The sequence below is a fragment of the Theropithecus gelada genome, chromosome 14 (genome assembly GCF_003255815.1).
Source record: "Theropithecus gelada isolate Dixy chromosome 14, Tgel_1.0, whole genome shotgun sequence".
NCBI classification, from domain to species: domain Eukaryota; kingdom Metazoa; phylum Chordata; class Mammalia; order Primates; family Cercopithecidae; genus Theropithecus; species Theropithecus gelada.
In genome coordinates this window covers 98500958-98527537 of record NC_037682.1, presented here as the reverse complement: position 1 = coordinate 98527537, position 26580 = coordinate 98500958, and the positions used below count along the sequence as shown (strand labels likewise).

Sequence of the window (26580 nt, the reverse complement as noted above, 5' to 3'; positions counted from 1 at the left end):
AAAAAAAAAAAAAAAAAAAAAAAAAAAAAAAAAAAAAAAAAAAAAAGAATAGGCATGGAAATAGCAACTACATCTATGTGTGTAGCAACAATTTCTCTCTTTTCAACTGCCCATTGTGAACATCTCTTTAAGGTTGTTTTGCCATCACATTGATTTATATTTAAAATTGTAATTTCTTCGCTTCTCTCTCCTTCACCATCAGGCTTCCACAGTGGTTAAGAGTGCTTACTTTGGAGTCAGTCCAGTTTGGGTTTGAGTGTTGGTCTTACTGCTTATTAGCTGTGTATTCTTAACAAATCTCTTAACCTCCCTAAATCTTAAAACTGAGGATAGTAATAGCTAGCAAAAGAGTAAAATTCAGTAATAAAGTATAAATTACATATTAATTAAGTTACTCAGCATAGTACATGGGCAATAGCAAGTACTCAGAGATGTGTTGAGTTAGCTACAGGCATCATCATCAACATCACTATAATCTTTTCCAGTTTATAGATAAGGAAACCGAGGCTTTGAAAGGATAAGGAACTGAACCTAGGTCAGTTTTCCCACTTAATTGTCAGGAGAGTTGAAGTTCAAATTCAGGCCTGACTTCTTCTAAATCCTTCTTTTCAACCTATTATGTAACACTGCCTCAAATGATTTTCTTATAAAACTTGAAGCTTCATGAGAGCATGGATTAGGCCATGCTCAAGATATGCAAAAATATAAAACATGTAATGTGCAGTTATATGACCTGGACTTACTCAATTCTGATTACTTATTGATAACAGTGGTAAATATTTTCATCGAAATATCTGTGTATTAACATACAACAAATCCCCATGACATGAAATAACCTATATAACAAACCTGCACATGTATCCCCCAACCAAGTATAAAAGTAAAATGAAAAAAGAAATAAAGCAGACACTTTAACAGAACCTGACAACCAAAGTTTGTGATAGTATGACATTTAACCCTTTACTATAGCTCAAAGCAAAATACCCCCCTTTGTTATGCTTACCAATTTCTGAAATCTGTCAAATGTTATGACAGTTTATTTTTCTGATGTCTTCTGTGCTATCTCATTGAAACTTCAATATGATGTAAGATGCAATAAAACCTTAGATAGATGTTTCTATTTTAAGCAATTTTCCACAATTCTTTTACATACAAATATGTAGTTCTTATAGTAGTTTTACTTAATGCTAAGTTAATAAATTCAGATAATGATGAATTTCTGAATTTATAATTATAATGAGAAAAATAATTCAAGAAGGATAATTTATATTATTTTCCAATTAAAGTAAAAATACATTGGTGACAGAGATACAAATGGTGCCATTGAATCTGCCCATTTATTAAAAAAAAATTCACTGAGAAAATATTGAAAAGGAAGTTATTTACTTTATTTGTTTGGGCTTCTCTTCTATGAATTGTTTTTCTGTAGTGTAGGCAATCAGCAACTTTTTCTTCTTTCAGGGTCTGTTTATGTAGAGATTTCAGAAAACAAACTAATGGCCACATATAAATCAAGGACATATTTACTGTTTTATATTTTTGAGGCAGGAATGTGAAGTATTCGATTCAAACTTTTATAAATTAAAGAAATCTTTAAAATGTATTATATAGAGGCAACAATATAAATTTATGCATACATACATACACTGATTCCGTATTTAAAATGAAGATGGAGATGATAAAGGCAAAAGAGAATAAGGTTTAGTTGTGATGGTAAATGTTAAAGTTGATACCTAAGAAGAAAAGAGAAAAAAAAAGAAAACAGGAACCAATGGAAAAAAATGAGAGAGTGGGGTCCAAGCGATGAGGAAGAGAGACCAGCAGAAGGAGAGACAAACACCAAATGAAGAGAGGAGGGTAAAAAAAGTGCAACTCCAGGAAGCAAGAGCGAAGAAAGAAGGAAGCAAGAGGGAGAAGAAAAAAGAAGTAATTGGAAAGAAATGTGAAGACAGAGAGAGAGAGACTACATAGAAGTTTAAATATATGAGTATCAGATGTTATCATTGCCATTTAAAAATATGATTAACTCTATTAAGCTTATCAAGGTTTTTGCGCTTATGTCAATTGTAAAAATATGGATATAATAATTTTTAGGCCGGGCGCAGTGGCTCACTCCTGTAATCCCAGCAATTTGGGAGGCCGAGGCGGGTGGATCACGAGGTCAGGAGATTGAGACCATCCTGGCTAACACGGTGAAACCCCGTCTCTACTAAAAATACAAAAAATCAGCCGGGTGTGGTGGCGGGCGCCTGTAGTCCCAGCTACTCAGGAGGCTGAGACAGGAGAATGGTGTAAACCCGGGAGGCGGAGCTTGCAGTGAGCCGAGATCGCGCCACTGCACTCCAGCCTGGGTGACAGAGCGAGACTCCATCTCAAAATAATAATAATAATAATAATAATAATAATAATAATAATAATAATTTTTAAACTCTGGGATTGTACATTATGTGTATCTTCCTTACCATGCCCTTAAGATCCTGTTAACAAGATAGTATGTATTATTAACAACACTCTTCCCCCAAAAAACATACAAAACATATACAAAACAATCTGTCAATATTTTACAGTACAATTATTTTCTTTTTACTCAAACCATAGCCTGCAGTATTTTGAGAGTCTATTTTAGGTGGTGAATTTAGAATGTCTTCCTCCTCCTATTCTCTGGCCCAATATAGATTTGGTTCTCCACCATACTGTGATATGTTTGAAAAGGGGAACCATATTGTTCTTTCTATCCTTATCATCCAGAGCAGAGCATTATTAGTAAACAAAAGATACTCAATAAATATTTTAGTGAATAAATGAGAGTAATATAAATAAAAGGATGAAATACTGAACTTTAGCAGAAATTTTACATAAGGTAAAGTGAGCATTTAATTCCATAAAAATTATAACATCAAGCAAGATTCCATTTTATTTTCTTATATAAATAAGATCTTGGTGAATGATACAAGGGAGCAAAGTAAAAATATTAACGGACTTAAAAATCCAAATCCCTACAGTTTATTCTATGTTTGTTCAGTGCCACCAGTTTTTATCAACTAGCTTAACTATTTAGCTATAAAGAAGAAGGAAGATACACGTATTGAGCACATTCTGTGTGATAGTGGAACATAGATGAAACTGCTGCACAGTCCCAATTGGTCGACTTTTAGCCTATTCTTTCTAAGTAATTGCAACTAGCTTCTTCTCCAGGTGTTTTTAGTTTCACCTTAGTCCAATCCAAATAGCTATAGTTGTAGCCATACCCCACCTTCACCTTCCTTTTCTACTGGTGCTCATTGTTCGTGCCCTCTGAAGGTGTTCGTTAGGCTACCGGGTGTAAGCTTGTGTTCACTAAGTTTCCCGTTAAATCTCAGTTCCCTAAATTCTCCAGTGAAAGGGCATAGAAAAGAGGAATAGATTTAAATTATTGTACCCTCAGATTCTTTATCATATGACCCAAATTCCTTTAGTATTATAATTATTATTTTTTCATTTGTTTTTAGCTTATATGAACATGCTAGTTGAGTGATATTTTCTGATAATGTTAGCTTAATGATATCTGGTTTATATTTTTATCTTTAAGAATAAGAGAACTGTCCACTAATCTAACCAGCGCAATAACTGGGACGTTTTCAAAGTACTATAATGGTTGAGAAATGATTTACTTAAGGCCAAACAATTACTTTGATTCATTTTAACCTCCTGGATTTATTTTCTGAAAGGAGTATTATTTTAACGACAGTTAAATATAGTTATTTTGACTGATGGATTTACCATAATTTTATTATTATTTAGCAGGCTGAAAGCTTTTGAATTGGCTCATAAACCAGTTTCATGATGTACCTGAGAGTATCATCTTAAATAAAAAATGTTTTCCTGGTTCACTTTTCACTGATCTCACTTTCCATTTCATTATTGTCTTTAGAAAGTAGCTGAGTGAGATATAAAACAATTGTTTCTCTTCAGAACCATGAATTTTAAACTGGCTGAAAATCAGATTTAAATTTGCTTATGTGGATGCAGTAACCGAGTATTGCTAATAAAACATTTTTTTCTTTCTATTCATCAGATAATATATTAAATTTTGTGAACCTACTATGTGAAAAGTACTGATCAAAATTCCATGTTAATTTCACAGGTGATGGAAGTCAAAGGACAAATGATCCATGTTCCAGAATCAAATTCCATTTTATTTTTGGGCTCTCCATGTGTGGACAAGTTGGATGAACTCATGGGCCGAGGGCTACATCTCTCAGACATCCCTATCCATGATGCCACCCGAGATGTCATTTTGGTTGGTGAGCAGGCAAAGGCCCAAGATGGCTTGAAGAAAAGGATGGATAAATTAAAGGCAACTTTAGAAAGAACTCACCAGGCCCTGGAAGAAGAGAAAAAGAAGACAGTGGATCTTCTATATTCTATTTTCCCTGGCGATGTAGCCCAGCAATTGTGGCAAGGGCAGCAAGTACAGGCCAGAAAGTTTGATGATGTCACCATGCTCTTTTCAGACATTGTTGGCTTCACAGCCATATGTGCCCAGTGTACTCCCATGCAAGTAATCAGCATGCTGAATGAACTGTACACCAGATTTGACCACCAGTGTGGATTTTTGGATATTTATAAGGTAAGGGAGTTTAGTTACTTATATATAAATGTTTTTTAATAGTAACTTGTCATCTTAAACTGATTTTTTAACTTAATACTAAATAATTGACAACTCTTTAATTTAGAAATCTTTATAGAGAATACAGGTGTTTCTTCTTTATGAGTAAACTTTCAATATGAGTTGATTTGTAATAACATAGATAACTGTGAAGAATCATGATATTGCTCAGTAAGGAAAAATTCTGTATAGCTACTCCTCTATGGTTTTTTTTTTATTAAAAAATTAAACTTGTTGAATTTTCGGCGACTTTTTACCACAGAATTATTCTTGCCTAGAAAATGGGATTCCAATATAAAGTAAGAATTTTATTTTTACAGTTAAAAAGAAATAGCAAGTTAAACTATGCATTGTATTATCAAATATGGCTAATCAGGATTTTGTACTGCATTATTAACTGAGATCTCTATAATTCTAAAAAAAAAAAAAGACCTATATATAAATACCCCAGCTATTGCTCAAATGACTAATGGGTTTTTGAGGAAGTACCTTAATTTTCCAAGCTACATAATGGAAAAACTCCCAAAATTGGTGCCAACCACCATTTGTTGGTTTGATTTGGTGAATTCCTTATTAATTTCTTATTAAGATCATAGCAATATTTTGAGCCATTTAGCTCCATATCTACCTAATGGATAACTCTACAACTTTACCTAGAATCTTACATGGATTGCACAATTTGTCAGGGTGCAGGGCTTTTTTTATATAAAGGGAATCAAGTCCTTTTAGTATAAAAGTTGTGAACTGCAGGTTTTATTTTCTTCTTTACTACTACATATTGACCAGCTACTTACTTTTATAGTATGATCTTCACATAAGCAGATTTAGAAAGAACCTGTCTGATTCACTTTGTACATTTTATATTATCATCCAGAGGGCATTTTTATGAAGGTGTGTCTTGGGGAAAGGAGCTCTTTAGTTTCATTATGTAGACTATATAGCCAATGTTAAATATTTTACTTGAATTTCTTCTGAGTGGTAAACATTCAGTGTGAAGTATGTATGAGGGATTTTCCTTGTTATAGAAAATTAAGTTCTTATAAATTATCTTTAACTCCCTTATAATTTATTGGTATATAATTTACAGCAGTGGTAGCCAAATGTCTGATTCTAAACCAGAGAGATACTATAATGTTATACTGTCATTTTCAGGACAGAGGAGATCAGCTGAATTTGGCAACACTTTCCTTCCTCCATACTTGGGGCACTATTACACCAATCTCTGCAACAACCAGTCTTTTCCCTCTAAACTACTGATTTGCGGTGTTTGCTTCCTCCAGTTAAAGCAGTCATGGTTTTTTTTGTTTGTTTTGTTTTGTTTTTTTTAGCCCTAAGTTCATACAACTAAATGAGAATGATAATAGATAAATAAATTATTCTTTGGAAAAAACATGGGAATCCCTGGCAAACATAAGTATCAGTTAGATTTTGAGAAAAGAAGAAATGTGATGCTTCTGAGTATACCAAAGCAGGCTCAAGGTTTTAAAATACAACTTGATTTCTTAGACATCAAGCATTCCTTCCCTTGATATAAGCTAGGACATCTCACAGAAAAACAGTAGAAATATTCTGTATGATCTTCAAATTTTCCTATATATTTTTAAACCATGGACAGTTTCATCTAGTCATAATAATAATCAACAAGTTTTAACTTACAAAATGTTTACACACACACACATAATAATTCTAGTTCACAACTTTTCTTAAACTAAACTTGCTTAGGAAAGTTTGCAATGAATTATAACTAAGTAAGATTCCAGGGCTTGGTGTTCTTAACATATCTTCAGTGCTAGTGTATTAGCCAGGGTTCTCTAGAGGGATGGGACTAATAGGATAGATGTATATATGAAAGGGAGGTTATTAAGGGGTATTGACTCACACGATCATAAGGTGAAATGCCACCATAGGCTGTCTAAAAGTTGAGGAGCAAGGAAGCCAGTTGGAGTCCCCAAACCTCAAAAACAGTGCAGCCTTCAGTCTGTGGTCGAAGGCCTGAAAACCCCGAGCAAACCACTAGTGTAGGTCCAAGAGTCCAAAAGCTAAAGAACTTGGAGTCCAATGTTTGACGGCAGAAAGCACCTATCACAGGAGAAAAATGGAGGCCAGTAGACTCAGGCCAGTTTAGTCCTTCCACATTCCTCTGCCTGCTTTTATCCTAGTCATGGTGGCAACTGATTAGATGGTACCCACCTGGATTGAGGGTAGGTCTGCCTCTCCCAGTCCACTGACTCAAGTGTTAATCTCCTTTGGCAACACCCTCATAGACACACCCAGGAACAATATTTTTTACCCTTCAATCCAATGAAGTTGACACTCAACCATCTCAGCTAGTAAGTATATGTATGTAGGATAGGTGTATAGGGCTGCTTTGGCTGCTTATTCAGGATTAGGGAGGTTGAGTTTGGGAAATCCAGACTGGAAATACAATATATGCTAAATCTATAGCAATAATGGTTTGGCCAGAGAAGGAAAGACAAATAAAGAGATATTGGTCCTGTATAGGATTTAAAAAGTACATTGGAAGAAATGCGTTAGGAGGGATATAAATTAGAAAACTTCTATTTGACCAGCCTGATTTGTAATCTTCATAAACATTCTAGTGTATTTTCTAGAAAATATACACAGTGCTATTTTAAACCATGAACTATTTGCTAAATTTTTAATTGCTATTGAATTAAAAAATCCCAGAGGTGGTAGAATTTTTTGTAAGGATCACAAATCTTCTTATTTTATGAAATGAAAAGAGTTTTGCTAAATTGAAAGTGTGTATAGGATTTCGGTAATTATGTAGAATAACGATACCACAGAGAAAAATAAGGTACAGCCCACCTTTTATGTTTTTAGAAATGTGAAAGGAAGCCAGGTAAAACTAAATGCCAAGAGAAAAGAACTAGATGGGGTGACCCACATGGGGCTTTCATAGTGTGCTATGACATGAGATACTAGTCTCTAAATTTGTGGTTGCCCCTCTCTTCTTCATGTCATTACTCCATGTTTTCCTATCATTAGAGAGATGATAGAGTGAATAATTATAATTTCAGTGGTAGAATCCAGATAAATTAAGACATAATAAGACCATTCTGCTAAAATAATCAAGCTTTCTATAAAGTAGAGAGTTGAGGAAGAAGCTGTGGATTTTGCTGTGCTCATATCAAGCACTGAGAAAATGAAAGCCTTTACAATACTTAACTGCCAAGATGTTACAGGTGTATGAATACTAAGTAAGAGCTAGGCAAATTGAAGAAAGTCTAGATTATAATTTTGTTTCTCTTGTAATTAGAAAGGCAAATTTTCAGTAAAAGTCGACATAAACAACATATGTAATATTTTGCTTCTCAGATTGTTCTCTCATGAACATAAGGAACCAGTATCTAATTTTGTAAATCAATGGCATATAAATAATAATAATAAATAATGCATTGACTATTGAAGCAAATTAATGTACATTTTGCTTTATTTTACATTTGTCTTTGGGAAAACCTTTGATTTCAGATAAACAGGGAGAAAGACTTCTCCACTTTCTCTGATTCTGTTCTGCCACAGTTAAAGTGTTCCAGTGCTATTTTAAATATAATCTTTAGCATTCCCATCTTTTCACCTTTAAGCACTTTAACTTTACTTTTCTCCAGTTCTGTGCCCCATAAAATAAAGATACTCAGTGAATCAATCTCATAGTTACATCATAAGCATTTCAGTGAGCTTTCCTATACTCAAAGAACTTAGAATAGCATCTGGTGCATAGTAGTAAATGTAAATATTAGCTGCCATTGGAACTTCTCAGACAGGTGTATCTATCTAGACATACAGGGATGTGTGTTATGTGATTATGTTTTTGTGTGTGTGTGTGTGTATAGATATATACACACACAGAGCTTTTTAGAAAAGAATAAAATATGATCTCATTTAATCCCTCCTTGAATAACATGTGGCATTATATATATTTTCAGATAAGAAAACTGAGTTTTGGAAAGGTTAAATACAGATAACATGGCTCATAAGTCAGAATTTGAACTGAGACTTGCCTGATTCTAAAGCCTATAGTTTTTATACAATTTAGGCTGTGATCTAGACAAAGATCAAATGACAAACCAAGTGGAAACTGTTTAAAAACGATGTTACAGAATCAGTAACTGTAGTTATACTGTCAAGTTGGAGATTCTCCCATCTGCCATCTTTTCTCTTTGTTAGAAACCAGCCAGCACCTCCGTCTTCATTCCTCCTATGGAAAGTAGCATACCAAAAGAGGTATTGTGGGAGCAGTGGTCCCAGGTGCAGGCAATAAGAGGTATATTTTTAAAACAGTGAAATGGAATAAAAGTTGATGTGGTTTTAAAAATCACCTTGCCCAGGTAACTCTAAAAATGTTAGTGATGGCCGGATGCGGTGGCTCACACCTGTAATCCCAGCACTTTGGGAGGCCAAGGTGGGTGTATCACCTGAGGTCAGGAGTTCAAGACCAACCTGGCCAACCTGCTGAAACCGTTTCTACTAAAAATACAAAAATTAGCCAGGCGTGGTAGTGGGCGCCTGTCATCCCAGCTAGTTGGAAGGCTGAGGCAGGAGAATTGATTGAACCCAGGAGGTTGAGGTTGCAGTGAGCTGAGATCTCGCCACTACACTCCAGCCTGGGCAACAGAGTGAGACTCCATCTGAAAAAAAAAAAAAAATTAGTGATAAAATACTTTTCTCTGTCAGAGTAAAGATAGAGGGAGTATTCCCATCACAGCTTTCAAGTGTGGTTTGCAAATGTCCATGGCATTAAACATTGTCAGGTTTAGATTGGGAAGAAGTCCACAGTAAGACAAGATAGTGCAACCAGGAAATACCAGGACCAAAATTCTATTACATTAGGGAATCTGATATTGAAAATCTGAAAAACAACAACACAAAGTTCATATTGGCAAAGGAATGCAAGTATTATAAGTCGAGCTGGAAAAGCAGAGTTCAGGCCAATTAGCAAAGTAGGAGGAAATCCAGGCAAACTCTTGGGGAATACAAGACCTTGGGACTGGGCCCAAAGGAACTAGATGACAGAAGCTGAAAACCAGGCAGCATGTCTAGGTAGAAAGTATAAATACGGGTATAAGTACAAACTTTGATAAAGAAGCAGCGTCTTTTCCCTGGACAGAAGTAAGCTTAGAATCAGGGGGTACATAGGACAAGTCTACAATGTCAAAGGGGAACTGAATATGGCAACCTCATCAAAGGATATAGAGATATCCACTGAGCTTTTAAATACTAAAACAGGATTAGAATCACTGAGATACTAGAGTTAGGAGGTTGGTTATATCCCTCCTTGAAAATGCAGAAAATGTGCTTGGGGACTCTCTTGGAATTAATACAGTGTGAAAATTACTAGATACATTGAGTTCTTCTAAAAGTCTTTTAAGGCCAATGAAAACACTGTGTTAACTTTATAAATTGCAAACTCCATGAATACCAATTAAAGGGGTCAGAAAAGCCATTAAGATCATGTACATTTCATTTAATTTATGCCAACATATTATTATGCTTTAGTCTTCTATTAACTATAGACTCCTGTTAACTATAATTCCTTAACCACTTTGTGGGAAAAAAAATCTAGACATTCTGTCTTAATTAATACATTTTGTGCTGTCATAATAGAATACCTGAGACTGGGTTATTTATAAAGAACAGAAATTTAATCTCTCACAGTTCTTAAGTCTGGGAAGGTCAAGATGAAGGTGCTGGCATCTGGTGTGGGTCTCCTTGCTGTATCCCAACATGGATGAATGCCAAAGGGCAAGAGAGAGCAGAGTGAACTTATTCCTACAAGCTCTTCAAATAGTGGCTCCATCTTCATGACCTCCCATTAGGTCCCACCCTCAATACTTTTGTATTGGGGATTAAGAATTTTGAGGAACACATTCAAACCATGGCACGTTCTAAAAATAAATACAAAATGCAAAAGTTAATAGTGATAAACATCCATGATAGAGATGCTTGTACATAAGCTTATATATAAGTGATCAGTGTTCGCTTTTGAGTGTGCATGTTAATATCCCAGGGAAACTGAGAGTCAGGCAAGCCCTTTTAGTCTGGGTATCTCGGTGAAGACTGCCAGGGCTTTGCACTGATAATACTCACAGCACCTGAGTTTGTACATTGGCTAAGGAGCTATAGCAGACATAAATCCCCATCTTTAACCTCCCTTGTAAAAGCTGAAAACAGATGTTTCTGACAGAGAGTTTTAGGGCCACACAACTTTATGCCTCAAGAATTTTGAGTTGTCTTGCCACTTGATGCGAAGCTACTTCACCGGACCTTAAGCCAGCCTTTAGAAAATGCAACAGATTCTCAAGGATATCACTTCAGCATGAATTAGATTTCACAGAAAAAGGAATTGCTTCACTTCCACCTTGTTTTGTTGTAAAACAGAAAGCCTTTTAAAGTACTTAGGTACTTAGGTTATTGTTGGAATTTTATAAATATGTATATGCCATTTTACTTCATTTGCAGCGTGAAATGCCAGTTCCATTTAGTAAAGAGTAACTGCTTCATTTTCCCCCAAATTTACATATTTTCTCTTTTAATGATCAGTGCACACACTTTTAAAATTGAGCATTGTTTAAGATTTATGTTAATTCTCTTCAGTAGTCTCCATCAACATCAACATCATTTGCTTTTGCTGATATTTTGTTGGAAACAAGGCAATAATGTTTTTTAGTAAGTTGGAAAATAAGAATTTCTTAGGTCAAAAATTTATTAAACTCATTCATTCACTCAATAAACATTTGTAACTCACTTGATAAGGAGCCATGACTTGCATAGAACCTTTAAAATGTTATGGAAATTAGAATGTATTTTTAGAACAATTTTAGTGAATAGAAAAGAACTCATTTATATGCTTTAGGAAGTAAGGTGAAAGTCACAGATAAGCATTCTGTTCTGATAGCTTTCTATGGGGGGAGTTATATTGCCAGTTTCAAAATACCATAATGCTGTAAAAATTACCTGAAGAGGGTTTAACCTCATTTATATGTTTGCCTTTGGCGAGCACTTTAGTTGGAGATAAGGAAGAGGCAAGGGTAAGATACGTTTCTTTCAATTCATTCAACCAAGGCTGTGGAATCTCAGTGCTATCTTGAGTGCACTAGTTGGAGTTCTCATCTTTCCACCTTTCATAGCTTATTTAATCTCTCTGCCTCAGTTTTATCATCTGTAAATAAGAGAGTAATTTTACCACTTTATAGTTTTATTTAGTGAGCTTTTAAATGAGATTTATGTAAAGTGCTTAGAACAGTGTCTGCTTCATGGTAGTAAATGTACATATTATTCAAACAGGTATATCTGGTCCTATAAGGGAAGCGTGTGTGTCTGTGTGAGTGTGTGTGTTGTATTTGTGCAAGCATTTTTATGTACATAAACATTGTGTATCCAACGCTTACTAGAAATAGATAAAATGCTTATTTATTGGATTTATTGTTTTAGATTATTAGAATTGCATTGTATGCCAAAGACCGTGAAGGAAGGGTAGAGAGAAATAAAAGATAAGGAGGGAGGGAGATAAATAGCTTTTCGAAATGCATTATTTGTGTCATCTTCACGGGGCCTCAAAGATTCTTAAAGATGGTTCCATCTGCATACTCTGAATTACAATGTGGAATTTATAAAGATGACAGTTTTCTTAAAGCCATAATGACTCGTGGGATGTCTGACCAATACTATGAAACTGAACCCCAAATGTCTATTTTTTATATTCTAATATGACAGCCTGAATTATTTTTCTTCTATATTCAGAGAACATTTCTTTTAGTGTTGTGGCATATTCTGAAGACAGTTAGAAGGCTAAAATACTTTCAATTGCTAAGCAGAAGTTAATATTAATGAAGTGTCTCGCTGAATTTTTCAAAGTGTTTTGGGGTTATTTTTGTCCCTATTGATATTTTATTTCTAAAGAGTGGTGGCAACTGCAAAGAGATTGATGTTTTTGATTTTTTTTTTTTTTTTTTTTTTTTTTGAGACGGAGTCTCGCTGTGTCGCCCAGGCTGGAGTGCAGTGGCCGGATCTCAGCTCACTGCAAGCTCCGCCTCCCGGGTTTTTACGCCATTCTCCTGCCTCAGCCTCCCGAGTAGCCGGGACTACAGGCGCCTGCCACCTCGCCCGGCTAGTTTTTCGTATTTTTTAGTAGAGACGGGGTTTCACCGTGTTAGCCAGGATGGTCTCGAACTCCTGACCTCGTGATCCGCCCGTCTCGGCCTCCCAAAGTGCTGGGATTACAGGCTTGAGCCACCGCGCCCGGCCGATGTTTTTGATTTTTACAAGCAGTATGAACTGAATATTTGTGACCCCCCAAAATTCATATGTTGAAGCCCTACTTAATGTGATACTATTTAGAGGTAGAGTATTTTGGAGTTAATTAAGTTTAGATGAGGTCTTGAATGTGGGGTCATCAATGATGGAATTAGAATCATTATAAGAAGAAGAGACTTGAGCTTGCTTTCTCTCCTCTTTGTGAGGACGCAGTAAGAAGGCAGCCACCTGTAAGCTAGGAAGAGAGCCCTCACCTGGGAAGTGAATTGGCTGGCATCTTGATCTTGGACTTTCCGGCCTCCAGAACTATGAGGAATAAATTCCTGTTGTTTAAGCCACCCAGTCTATGGTATTTTGGTATAGCAGCCTGAGCAGACTGAAATCCCAAGGGAAGGTATATCATTTCTACAGGCAGTGTGGATATTTCTTCATGATATAAGTCTCTAGTAAGTTCTCTTAGTAGATTAGTCCATGTTGCCAGGATTTCCTATTTCTAATAAGAATAAATGCTACCCCATGATGTAAATAAAAGATTTTCATTAGCCTTATAGAGTTAATTGTGTTATTACACAGTATCTCTCTTTTGTATATCAATAAACTGTAAAGAAGTTAAGCTCTAAGCTCAAACTGCTCATTTATTTTTGCCACTAACCATTTCAACAGAACAGCATGAACAGCTTGCTTTTAGTTTGTACATAGGGTGAGTTTACTAAAATGGAAATTGATTTTCTAGGCAGGACCGCTATCTCACTTATCTCATAGGATAGCCTTAATGCGATGTGCAAATCTCACTGAATTGAGGTGTTTCTATTACCTTTTTTTAACAAACATTTAATTAATGCTTTTATGTAGCAGAAATGCTATAAGTACTTCTCCCCCTATTTATCATTTAATAACAGTGATTTCAAAAGTGAAAATTTCTGAAAGCGAAATGAAACTAATAGAATTCACATTTACTGAATACAAACTGTGTTCCAGTCTCAGTGTTAAGTGCTTAAGTTGTGATATTTCACTTATTTTCCAAAACAATCCTGTGGAATAGGTGTTACGATGTCCCTTTTGTCTTTTTAAATTTTTTATTTCAATGTTTGTGGGTACATAGTAGGTGTACGTATTTATGGAGTATGTGAGAGGTTTTGATACAGGCATGCAATGTGTGATAATCACATCATGGAAAATGGGGTACCCATTCCCTCAAGTATTTACTTTTTGTATTACAAACAATCCAGTTAGACCCTTTTAAAATGTACAATTAAATTATTATTATGATTGCTCTGTTGTGCTATCAAATACTAAGTGTCCCTTTTGAAGATGAGTTTACTAAGTTGCAGATGTTACTTGAATTTAGTTCTGATTTAGTTAAAAGCTCATATTTTAGAAAGCAACGGTTTAAACCATTCATGTGTCAGAGAGCTAGTGTTTCCAATTACCTAGATGCAGAACCAGGAAAAAAAATTGTTCTGGCACTTATATACTATAGGTTAGTGCAAAAGTAATTGTGGGTTTTGCTATTACTTTTAATACATAAAATGAAATATTTATTTATTTATAAATTGGTATGATCTCTCCAGAAACTTTGACAAATTACCAGAGTTCATCTTTGTAAAATGAAAACAATAGTATGGCACAGGACTGTTCTGAGGCTGAAAAGAACCATCAGCCAAAAGTCCTTATTACAAACATGAGGCCCTCAATGTAGTAATTAGAGGATGAGCATGACTTTGTAAATTGCAATTTGAATTCTAGCCTAGAGGTAAAAATATAACTAGGTTTCCTTTTTTAAGGTATTCAACAAATGTGCACTATTTTTGAATATGTGTTGAATATCATAAACACTTGTTCTCTTTGGCTCCCGGAGGTTAAAGAGGATCTTTGTACAAAAGTTAAAAGAATAATTTCAGCACAGAAGATCCCTATGAAAATCCATGTTCCTAACAATGACATAGACTGGCTGAAGCATATGTACTGATCACAGGAGTGATATACCACAACCTTTTGGTGGGGCAGGTGGGAACAGCTCTCAGTTGGTCCCCTGATTCTATGAGATTCTCAGATTCTAAATTCTTAGTGTTGGAGCTGTATGTAGTTTGCTAGGAAAATGTTTTCAAACTGCAAATCAATGCTGCTGCCTCCCTATCAATAAGTTATTCACCCATGGCAAGTTTTAAATGATTTGTGTTTATTTTTGCAAACATCTTTTAGAGTAGAAAGATGAGAATTTAACTCTGTCATCTTAAATTTGGGTTAAAATGGATATAAATAAGTTTTGATGCATTTTTCAAGCTTTGAAATGGGTAACATGGCTTTCAAGTTGGAAAAATATAAGAAATCAGTTGAAGCAAAATCCCTGTGAGACTGCTGATCTAGCTGTATGTGTTGAGGTGGAGGGCGTGCACATGTACATGCATATGTGCACATGTGTTGGAGTCTGTGAAAGCTATTAAGATAATGCTGTTCTTAAGATTGTCCAAAGCATTTTTTAATGTTATATTTTCCTATGATAGTCAAAGTTTAATATTGGATAGCTTTTTATGCTGTCATCAAAGGGCAACTTTGTGCCCCTCTGTTTTTCCCTTACCAAATTCCATAAGTAGTGTCACTGCCTCATATCCGATGGGGCATGTTTCAGCCCTCTGCTTACTATAAGGTTGTTTGACCATCAGAGAGAGCCCAGATGAGGACTGTTGTAGTTGCCTATGACAGTGCAATGACAGCTAAATGTAGGGGAAAGGGTATTGAAGATAAAGTCTGAAAACCTGATTTTAATTATATCTTTGTCACCTAATTGGGTAAGTCACATAACTTATCTGTGTTCAGCTTCTGCATCTATAAAATGGGAGCAGTAATAGAGATCTCACGTATTTGTTGCAGTTGACACAAAAAACTTGTTCAGCAAATGATTATTGTTTGGAATTTGTCTATTCATAATTCAAAATCATGACATGTATGTGGAAAATTGTTGTAAATTAATCAACAGTAGCAGCAATTGACTCCATCTGGAGTTATTCATATGAAAGAAGACCAAGATCAGAGAGAATGTCTTGAAGAATTTGCTATGAAAGAAGGGACAGGGACTGATACTGGCTGAATGCCTAATATGTGCCAGGTACCATGCTAAATTTTTTTTTTTTTTTTTTTTTTTTTTTTTTTTTTTTGAGACGGAGTCTCGCTCTGTCACCCAGGCTGGAGTGCAGTGGCGCGATCTCGGCTCACTGCAAGCTCCGCCTCCCGGGTTTACGCCATTCTCCTGCCTCAGCCTCCGAGTAGCTGGGACTACAGGCGCCCGCCACCACGCCCGGCTAGTTTTTTGTATTTTTAGTAGAGACGGGGTTTCACCATGTTAGCCAGGATGGTCTCGATCTCCTGACCTCGTGATCCACCCGCCTCGGCCTCCCAAAGTGCTGGGATTACAGGGTTGAGCCACCGCGCCCGGCCAAATTTTTAATGTACATTTATTAATTTCATTTTCAATAATTAATTGATCACATACTGTGTTTAAGGACTAACCTAGGCATTGGGTAATGACACTATTGAGGTATTTATTTCATTCGATTTGGATTTTATTTATTGGATTTTATGTATTTATCCAGCTATTTTGAGTTATATTAATAATTAAATAAAACTGTATAAATTTAAGGTTTACAATGTGACGGTCTGATATATGTATAGATTGTGCAATGATTATCACAATCAAATTAATTAATATATAGTTGATCTATTATCAGACATAATTACCCTTTGTGTGTGTTTGTGTGTGTGTATAGTGAGGACACTTTAAGATCTAGTCTCTTAGCAGAAATACAGCATTATTAACTATAGTCGGCATGCTATATGGTAGATCCCCAGAATGTAGTCACTCTATAACTGAAAAATTCTGCCATTTGACTAACATCTTCCCATTTCTTCCACCCTCACCCCTTGGCAACCACCATTCTACTCTCTATTCATATGAGAAACACAGAGAGTTATTTAGATTCTACTTATGAGATCATACAGTATTTGTCTTTCTGTGTCTGGCTTATTTCACTTAGCGTAATGTCCTCTGGATTCACCCACAAATGGCAGGATTTTGTTCTTTATTATGGCTGAATAATATTTCATTACATATATCTGTGTATGCGTATGTGTGTGTGTGTGTGTGTCACATTTTCTTTATTCATTTATCTGTTGATAAACAGGTTGATTTCACATCTTGGCTATTTTGAATAATGCTGCAGTGAACATGGAAGTGCAGATATCTCTTCAATATCCTGATTTCATTTCCTTCGGATATGTATCCAGAAGTGGGGTTCATGAAAATTATAGTTTTGCTTTTATATTTTAGGAACCTCTATTGTGTTTTCCATAATAGCTGTACCAATTTACACCCTCAAAAACTGTGTACAAATGTTCCCTTTTCTCCATACCCTCATCAGCATTTGTTATCTCAGATTTTTGATAATCATCATTCTAACAGGTGTGAGGTGATATCTCATTGTGGCTTTAATTTGCACTTCCCTTATGATTACTAATTTTGAGCCCTTTCATATACCTGTTGGCCATTTTTGTGTATTCTCTTGAAACTGTTTATTCAGGTCCTTTGTTCATTTTTTAATGGGGCTGTTTGGTGTTTTTGCTACCACGTTGTATCAGTTCTTTGAATATTTTGGATATTAACCCCTCATCAGACATGTGGTTTGCAAATATTTTCTCCCCTTCTGTAGGTTACCTTTTTCATTATGTTGATTCTTTTTTTTGCTATGCAGAATATTTTTAGTTTGATGTAATCCCACTTGCTTATTTTTGCTTTTGGTGACTGTGTTGGTGTATCCAAAAAACTCATTGCTAAGGCCAGTGTCACAGAGCTTTGTCCTTATGTTTTTAGCTAAGAGTTTTACAGTTTTGGGACTTACATTTGCGTCTTTATTACATTTTGAGTTGATTTTTCTGTATGTCATAAGAGAAGGATCTAATTTCATTTTCCCAACCCAATCTAGCTTCCCAACCAATTTATTGAAGAGAAAATTCTTCTTTCATTGTGTTTTCTTGGTGTCCTTGTAAAAGATTGTGTAGATTTAGTTCTGGGACCTCATTCTGTGTCATTGGTTTATGTGTCTGTTTTTATGCCAACACCATACCATTTTCATTACAATTCCGTAGTGATTAGCTTGAAATCAGTAAATCTGATGGCTCCAGCTTTGTTCTTCATTCTCAAGATTATTTTGGATATTGCAGTTATATATGAATTTTAGGATTATTTTTTCTATTTCTGTGAAAAAATGCCATTGGAATTTTTATAGGGATTGCATTGAATCTGTGGTCACTTTGGGTTTTATGGACATTTTTACAATATTTTTTCCATTCCATGAACAGATATTCTTCTACTGATGTGTCTTCTTTAATTTCTTTAATCAATATATTACAGTTTTCAATGTACAGATCATTCACATCCTTGATTAATTTTAAATAGTTTATTCTTTTTGTTGCTACTTTAAGTGGGATTGTTTTCTTAATTTCTTTTTCAATACTGTGTTGAATAGGATAGGCAAGAGAGGGCATCCTGGTCTTGTGCTGGTTTTCAAGAATGCTTCCAGCGTTTGCCCATTGGGTATGATGTTGGCTTTGGGCTTGTCATTTGTGGCGCTTATTATTTTGAGGTATGTTCCTTCAATATCTATTTTATTGGGAGTTTTTAACATGAATGGATGTTGAATTTTATTGAAAGCCTTTTTCTGCATCTATTGATATAATCATGTGGTTTTTGTCTTCAGTTCTGTTTCTGTGATGAATCACATTTATTGATTTGCGTATGTTGAATCAATCTTGAAACCCAGGGATAATGCCTACTTGATGGTAGTGGGAGATATATATATATATATATACACACACATATATATATATATATGTATATATATATATATATATATTTTTTTTCCCTGAGATGGAGTCTCACTCTGTTGCCCAGGCTGGAGTGCAGTGGCGTGATCTCAGCTCACTCCAACCTCTGCCTCCTGGGTTCAAGTGATTGCTCTGATTCAGCCTTGTGAGTAGCTGGGATTACATGCGCCTGCCACCGCGCCTGGCTAATTTTTGTATTTTTAGTAGAGATGGGGTTTCACTGTGTTGGCCAAGCTGGTCTCGAACTCCTGACCTCGTGATCTGCCTGCCTTGGCCTCTCAAAGTGCTGGGATTATAGACATAAGCCACTGTGCCCGACTGATAGTGGGTAAGCTTTTTGATTTGTTGCTGGATTCAGTTTGCCAGTGTTTTGTTGAGGATTTTTGCCTCAGTGTTCATCAAGGATGCTGATGTTGTATCTTTTTGTTGTTGTATCTATGCCAGGTTTTGGTATCAGGATGATACTGCCCTTACGGAATGAGTTAGGGAGGAGTCCCTCCTCAATTTTTTGGAATAGTTTTAGTAGGAATGGTACCAGCTCTTCTGGTATGAAATATAAATGAGTTCAGTATAAGATATATAAAAAACAAATTTTATTGGTGTTCTGAAGGAATCAAATATATTATTCTACTGAGGACTGGAGATACTTTCAGCAAAGATATGGCATGAAAGGTGGACTTGGAAGCATGTGACAAATTTGACTTCTGGAAGAGGGACTAGGGGAGGCTTTTTTGTAAATCTATATTCTGAGAAAATAAAAGATAGTAATTCCGTAGATATATAAAAATTGTAGGATTTATGGGTTAAGATGGTCTCCTTTAAAGCATGAATTATTGAGGGGCGGATCAAGATGGCACAACAGAAGTTTCCACTGATTGTCTCCTTCACAGGGACACCAAATTCAGCAACCATCTGCATGTGTGCGTGCACACACACACACGCAAATAACTTCGTAAGAACCAAAATCAGGTGAATACTCACAGTATCTGATTTAAACTTCATATCACTGAAAGAGACACTGAAGAGTGTGGGAAAGACAGTCCTCAATTGTTAACACTACACCTTCCCAATTCCCCCTGTAGTAGCTGCAAAGCATGGAGAAATTTGTGTACTTGAGACTGCAGTGATTGTGAGACTTTGCATTGAACTCAGTGCTGTCCTGTCACAGCAGAAAGCAAAACCAGGCTGAACTCAGCTGACACCCTCACACAGAGGGAGCATTTAGACCAGCATTAGGCAGAGAGGAATCACGCATGCCAGCGGTCAGAACTTGAGTTCTGCCAAACCTTGCCACCATGGACTAAAGTGCTCTGGGATCTTAAATAGACTTGAAAGTCAGCCCAGGCCACAAGTACTGCAAGTTTTAGTGCTGAGCTGGGCCTGGAGCCAGTGGACTTGTGGGAGACACAACTTATTGAGATACCAACTTGGGCAGCTAAGGGAATGCTTGCAGCACCCCTCCCTCAGCCCCAGGCAGTGCAACTTATATCTCCAAAAGAGACTTCTTCCTTTCGCTTAAGGAGAAGAGAGGGAAAAGTAAAGAGGGCTTTGTCTTGCATTTTGGATACCAGCTCAGCCACAGCAGGATAGGGCACTGGTCAGAGTCATGAGGCCCCATTCCAGGCACTAGTTCCCAGACATTTCTAGATGCACCATGGGCCACAAGGGAACCTACCGTATTGAAGGGAAGGATCCAGTCCTAGCTGGACCCATCACCTAAAGAGCCCTTGGGCCCTGAATAACTACCAGCGATACTCAGCTACTATTCTGTGGGCCTTGAGCAAGACTCTAAGATGGCACTGGCTTCAAGTGAGACTCAGCAATCCCCGTTGTGGAGGCTACAGTGAGCGACTTCATCTGGTTGAGAAAAGCAGAGGGGAAAGTAAAGGGGCCTTTGTCTTACACCTTATGTACCAGCTCAGCCCCAGGGAGGCAGAACAACAAGTAGACCATTGATTCTAGACCTTGCTCTTGAATAGCATTTCTGGACCTGCTGTGGGCCAGAGGGAAGCCCATTGCCCTGAAGGATAAGTCCCAGGCCTGGCAGCATTCACACAAGCTGACTGAAGAGCGCTTGGGACTTAAGTGGACATCAGCAGTAGCCTGTCCAGTGTCCCTGTGGCCTGTGGTGGTGGTGGCCACAGGGTGAGGCTCCTCTGCCTGTGGAAAGGGGAGGGAGGAGTAGGAAGGTGTCTCATGGTTTCAGGGCCAGCTCAACCACACTAGAATAGAAAACCAGGTAGACTTCCAAATGTTTTTATTCCAATCCTTAGCTCTCAGATGGCATCTCTGGACCTCCCTGGGCCTTGGGGTGACTCACTGCAATGAAGCAAAGGACACAAGCCTGGCTAACTTTGCCACCTGCTGCCGTTAGAGCCCAAGGGCCTTAAGAAAACAAAGGCAGTAGCCAGGTAGTGGTTACAGCAGGTCTTGAGCAAGACCCAGTGTTATATTGGCTTTAGGTCTGACCCAGCACTGTCCCAGTGTTGGTGGCCACAGGGTTGTTTGTGTCCCTCTATCCCAAGCCCCGGGTGGCTCAGCACAGACAGAGAGACTCCCATTGTTTGGGAGAAAGTGAGGAAAGAGAAAAAAAGAGTCTCTGCCTGTAATCCAGATAATTATTCTGGGTCTTATCCAAGACCACCAAGGTGGTGCCTCTATGAGTGTGTAAAAACCACAGCATTACTGGGCTTGGGTGCCCCCTAATGCAGAGCTAATGCACGTGGCATTAGATCTAGGGCTTAGATAACAACACCCAGGTCCTTTCAAATACCTGGAAAGCCTTCCCAAGAAGGACAAGTACAAACAAGCCCAAACTGTGAAGACCACAATAAATTCTGAATTCTTCATGCACAGACACAGGTGAACATCAACTAGCATCAAGATCATTCAGGAAAACGTGACTTCACCAAATGAACTAAATAAAACACCAGAGACTAATCCTGGAGAAACAGAGATATGTGACCTTTCAGAGAACTGAAAATTCCTGTTTTGAGGAAACTAAGAAAACTAAGATAACACAGAGAAGGAATTCAGAATTCTATCAGGTACATTTAACAAAGAAATTGAAATAATTAAAAAACCTCAAGCAGAAATTCTAAAGTTGAAAAATGCAGTTGACATACTGAAGAATGCATCAGTCTCTTTAATAGTAGAATTGATTAAGCAGAAGAAAGAATTAGTGAGCTTGAAGACAAGCTATTTAAAAATACACAGTCAGAGGAATAAAATTAAATACCTAGGAATGAACTTGACCAAATAAGTGGAAGATCTCTACAATGAAAGGTATACAACATTGATTCAAGAAATTGAAGAAGACATAAAAAATGGAAATATATTTCATGTTCGTGGATTGGAAGAATCAATATTGTTAAAATGTCTATACTACCCAAAGCAAACTACAGATTCAGTGCAATTCCTGTCAAAATACCAATGACATTCTTCACAGAAATATAAAACATAACCTTAAAATATATACGGAATCACAAAAGACCCAGAATAGCTAAAACTATGCAGCAAAAAGAACAAAACTTGAGGAATCACATTACCTGACTTCAAATTATAATACAGAGCTATAGTAACCAAAATAACGTGGTACCGGCATAAAGACAGACACATTGACCAGTGGAACAGAACAAAGAACCCATAATATAGCCATATATCTACAGTTAACTCATTTTTGACAAAGGTGCCAAGAACATACATTTGGGAAAGGACAGTCTCTTCAATAAATGATGCTGGGAAAACTGGATATGTATATGCAGAAGAAAGAAACTAAACCACTATGTCTTACCATATAGAAAAATCAAATTAGGCCGGGCGCGGTGGCTCACGCCTGTAATCCCAGCACTTTGGGAGGCCGAGGCGGGCGGATCACAAGGTCAGGAGATCGAGACCACGGTGAAACCCCGTCTCTACTAAAAATACAAAAAAAAAAAATTAGCCGGGCGCGGTTGTGGGCGCCTGTAGTCCCAGCTACTCGGGAGGCTGAGGCAGGAGAATGGCGTGAACCCGGGAGGCGGAGCTTGCAGTGAGCCGAGATCGCGCCACTGCACTCCAGCCTGGGCGACAGAGCGAGACTCCGTCTCAAAAAAAAAAAAAAAAAAAAAAAAAGATCAAATTAAAATGGATTAAAGACTTAAATCTAAGACCTCAAACGATGAAACCACTAAAAGAAAACATCAGGGAAACTCTTCAGGACATTGGAGTGGGCAAAGATTTCTTGAGTAAGATTTCTTGAGTAACATCCCACAAGCACAGGGAATGAAAGTGAAAACGGACAAATGGGATCACATCAAGTAAAAAATCTTCTGCACAGCAAAGGAAACAATTAACAAAGTGAAGAGACAACCCACAGAATGGGAGAAAATATTTGCAAACTACCCATCTAACAAGAGATTAATAACCAGAATATATAAGGAGCTCAAACAACTCAATAGGAAAAAAAAATCTAATAATCTGATTTTAAAATGGACAAAAGGTCCGAGTAGATATTTCTCACAAGAAGAGAAATGGCAAACAGGTATATGAAAAAGTGCTTAATATCTTTGATCAACAGAGAAACGCAAATCAAACGTACAATACGATAGCATCTCACCTCAGTTAAAGTGGCTTTTATCCCAAGAGACAGGCAATAATAAATACTGGAGAAAATCTGGAGCAAAGGGAACCCTTGTACATTGTTGATGGGAATGTAAATTAGTACAACCAATATGGAGAACAGTTTGTAGGTTCCTCAGAAAACTAAAAATAGAGCTACCCTACAACCCAGCAATCCTACTCCTAGGTATATGTCCAAAAGAAGGGAAATAAATATATGGAAGAGATACCTGCACTCCCATGTTTATTGTAGTACCATTCACAATAGCCAAGATTTGGAAGAAACCTAAGTGTCCATTAACAGACAAATGAATAAAGAAAATGTGATATATATACACAATGGGGTACTATTCAGCCATAAAAAGAATGAGATCCTGTCATCTGCAATAAGATGGATGGACCTGGAAGTCATTATTAATTGAAACAAGCCAGGCACAAAGACAAACTTCCTTCTTTCTCTCTCTTTCCTTCCTTCCTTCCTTCTCTCCCTCCCTCTCCCTTTCTATCTCTTCTTTCTTGCTGATTTTATGCAAAGGGCTGGCATTCTGATTGTTCTTTTTTCAGGTTTAATCTTTATTTTAATAAAGTTTTAAAGCAAAAAAAAAAAAAAAAGAACTTCCTACATTCTCACTTGTGGAAGCTAAAATATAAAAAATTGAATTCATGGAGATAGACAGCAGAAGGGTGGTTACTAGACAGTGGGAAGGGTAGTAGGGTCGACTTAGGGAAGTTGGGATGGTTAATGGGCACAAAAAAAGAGAAAGAACGAATAAGACCTAGTATTTGCTGGCACAACAGGATGTCTATAGTAAAAAATATTTTAATTGTACATTTAAAAATAACTGAGGATAATTATATATATTATATATGTAATATATACTGTATACCCACAATTAAAAATAAAAAATAAGAAAGAAACCACCACACAAAAAATACTAAAAAATGAATTCTTATTTTCACTTGATATGCTAAATTGGGTCACAGGATTTACTTTTGTGACATCAATTAACATTATTTAGCACTCCTTATGTGTTTATTCAAAATATAGCAGACGTTCACCATTCTCTGGGGATATATTTAAAGTTCTTGTATCAGAAATCCTTGAAAAATAATAGACTCGATATTATTTTATAAAGAGTGAGTGGATGAACTCTAGGTAGAGCAATAACTTTGAATATTAATATGGTGGTGGGAGGTACAGAAAGTTTGCAAAGAAGATTGAGTTATCCATTTTGATTGGGACATGGAGTAAATTACAGTGGCTGAGGTGGATGAACCTGGGAAACTGGAGCCCTGTTGTTGAAGATCTCACAGGACTATCAGAAAGAAATTTAGAATTGCCCACATCTAACAATGATGTAGAATGAAATTTTGACTGGGTATTTTAATGTGTTTCTCTTTCCTAACATGCTTCAGTATTCAGTATCCTTTATGATAAACAACCTGGGAGGTAGAAACAGTATTTTCCACATGATGGAGATTCCTGTGCAGGAACCGGAAGGCACACTGAAAGACCTACTGAGAGTTTTATCAGGCGGAGAGCTTTCTGTGATAGGCAGTCATTTGGAATCCATTTTCCTTCATTTGGGAGTAGTTCCCAGGCCAAATCACTGTTCTATTTATATCCATGACCTCCTTTTCAACACTGTACCAGCTGAGCACTGTAGAGACATCCTTAAAAGCAGCCGTATTTGGGTCAAAAATCTCAACTAAAATGAGTGTAAGGAGACAGATTTTTTTTTGTAAAGAAAGAATGAAGAGGGTCTTTTTTAAAGTAGCCTTGTCAGTAAAACCTTAAACTTGTTTCCATTTGAATTGCTAAATCATTATGTACAATGAGCTTGGGTGTGTTTAATTGAGCCCAACAAACTTTCTTTGGATCACTGAATGCCTACTGTGCTAGATTCTCAGCATGTGTGGTGTGTATGCGTGTGCATGTGCACATTTGGACTGGTCGTTGTAGTCTGCACTTTCAACAAACAAGGAAATATCTGGAAAAGTTTGTACCCCTATGGATAGAGTGGAATACAGAGAAGGAGTACATGGGAATAGCTGGGATCAGGTTAGAAGTGCTTTTCTCCTTTCTGAAAGCCACTGCTCTTTAAAAAAAAAAAAAAAAAAAAAAGTGAATATCCAGGTGAATATTATACTATTTTTAACTCACTTCATGTACAGAAGTCTTCAGACTTTGGGAATCATATAAAACAACTGAAGCTTATGAATGCAGATAGCTGGCCCTTATATCCATATTTTGATCCAGTAAATCCAAGTGGAGCATGGGAATCTAATTTTTAACAAATACCTTCTAGGTGATTCTTATGCAGGTTGTCCTGAATTTTGCAACTGAAAACTTGCTTAAGGGCCAGTTCTGCCCCTAAAATGTAGAAATTGGATGCAATTTAAAGCATTTAATAGAACTCTTATGGGTATCCTGATACTATACTCAGGTCCAGGATATAAAGTTAAGTAAATATATAGTAGGCAGAGAGGAGTATAAACACACACACACAGATTAACATGATACATACTGCGAGAGTGATAGAAATTTGTCCATTATCAGGTATGGTTGTAAGAAAGTTACAGATCCCTCCTTGCCAAACAAAAAGGAAGAAAATTACGGATCCAGAAATCAGGAAAGAAAACTTGAAAATACTGAGGGCAGAGTCCTGAGATAGACTTTGCCTAGTTTGCAGTTTTGTTTGGGATGTGCCCTAAAAAAGTCATGTACTCAGTGAAGTGGAAATGGTTTTTCTTCTCTTTTTGCATCTTCTCCTTTAAAAGTAATATGTGCATCCAGGAGCCTTTCAGGGGCCTTTAGAAAGAGTAAATAAGCCTAGTTTCAATCCATCCTCTCTGTTAGGGTCTCTGAGAATCAGGCTTTGAATTTAAAGCTGTACTGGAGAAAAAAGCTATCCACATCTAAAAATGATGGTGGGCTTTAGGAGCAGATGACCTCTTATTTCCCTGAGCCTATGCAAGGAGTGGGTACCTGTGTACACAGATTTTTCTCTCTGAAGTGCCACTGTAGGTTAATGACAGTACCCGCTGAGGACTTTCAGTTCTTCATATGACAGATAGTAATGTCCATAGAAAGTTCGAGGTATTATGAGGTTAATGACTCTTTATTACACCTCAGTTCTGTAGATATTACCCATGACTTCACATGGAGAACAAGTACGGAG

The 26580-nt window shown here is 36.8% G+C and overlaps 1 protein-coding gene across 1 annotated transcript in view; it reads left to right on the top strand.

The window, feature by feature from the left end:
* The window catches only part of GUCY1A2 (guanylate cyclase 1 soluble subunit alpha 2), a 320231-nt gene that overhangs the window by 198735 nt on the left and 94916 nt on the right, over window positions 1-26580 (top strand). Inside the window, exon 5 of the mRNA XM_025357412.1 lies at window positions 4124-4609. Coding sequence (XP_025213197.1) covers window positions 4124-4609 — 486 coding nt within the window. The remainder of the gene's footprint in view (window positions 1-4123; window positions 4610-26580) is intronic.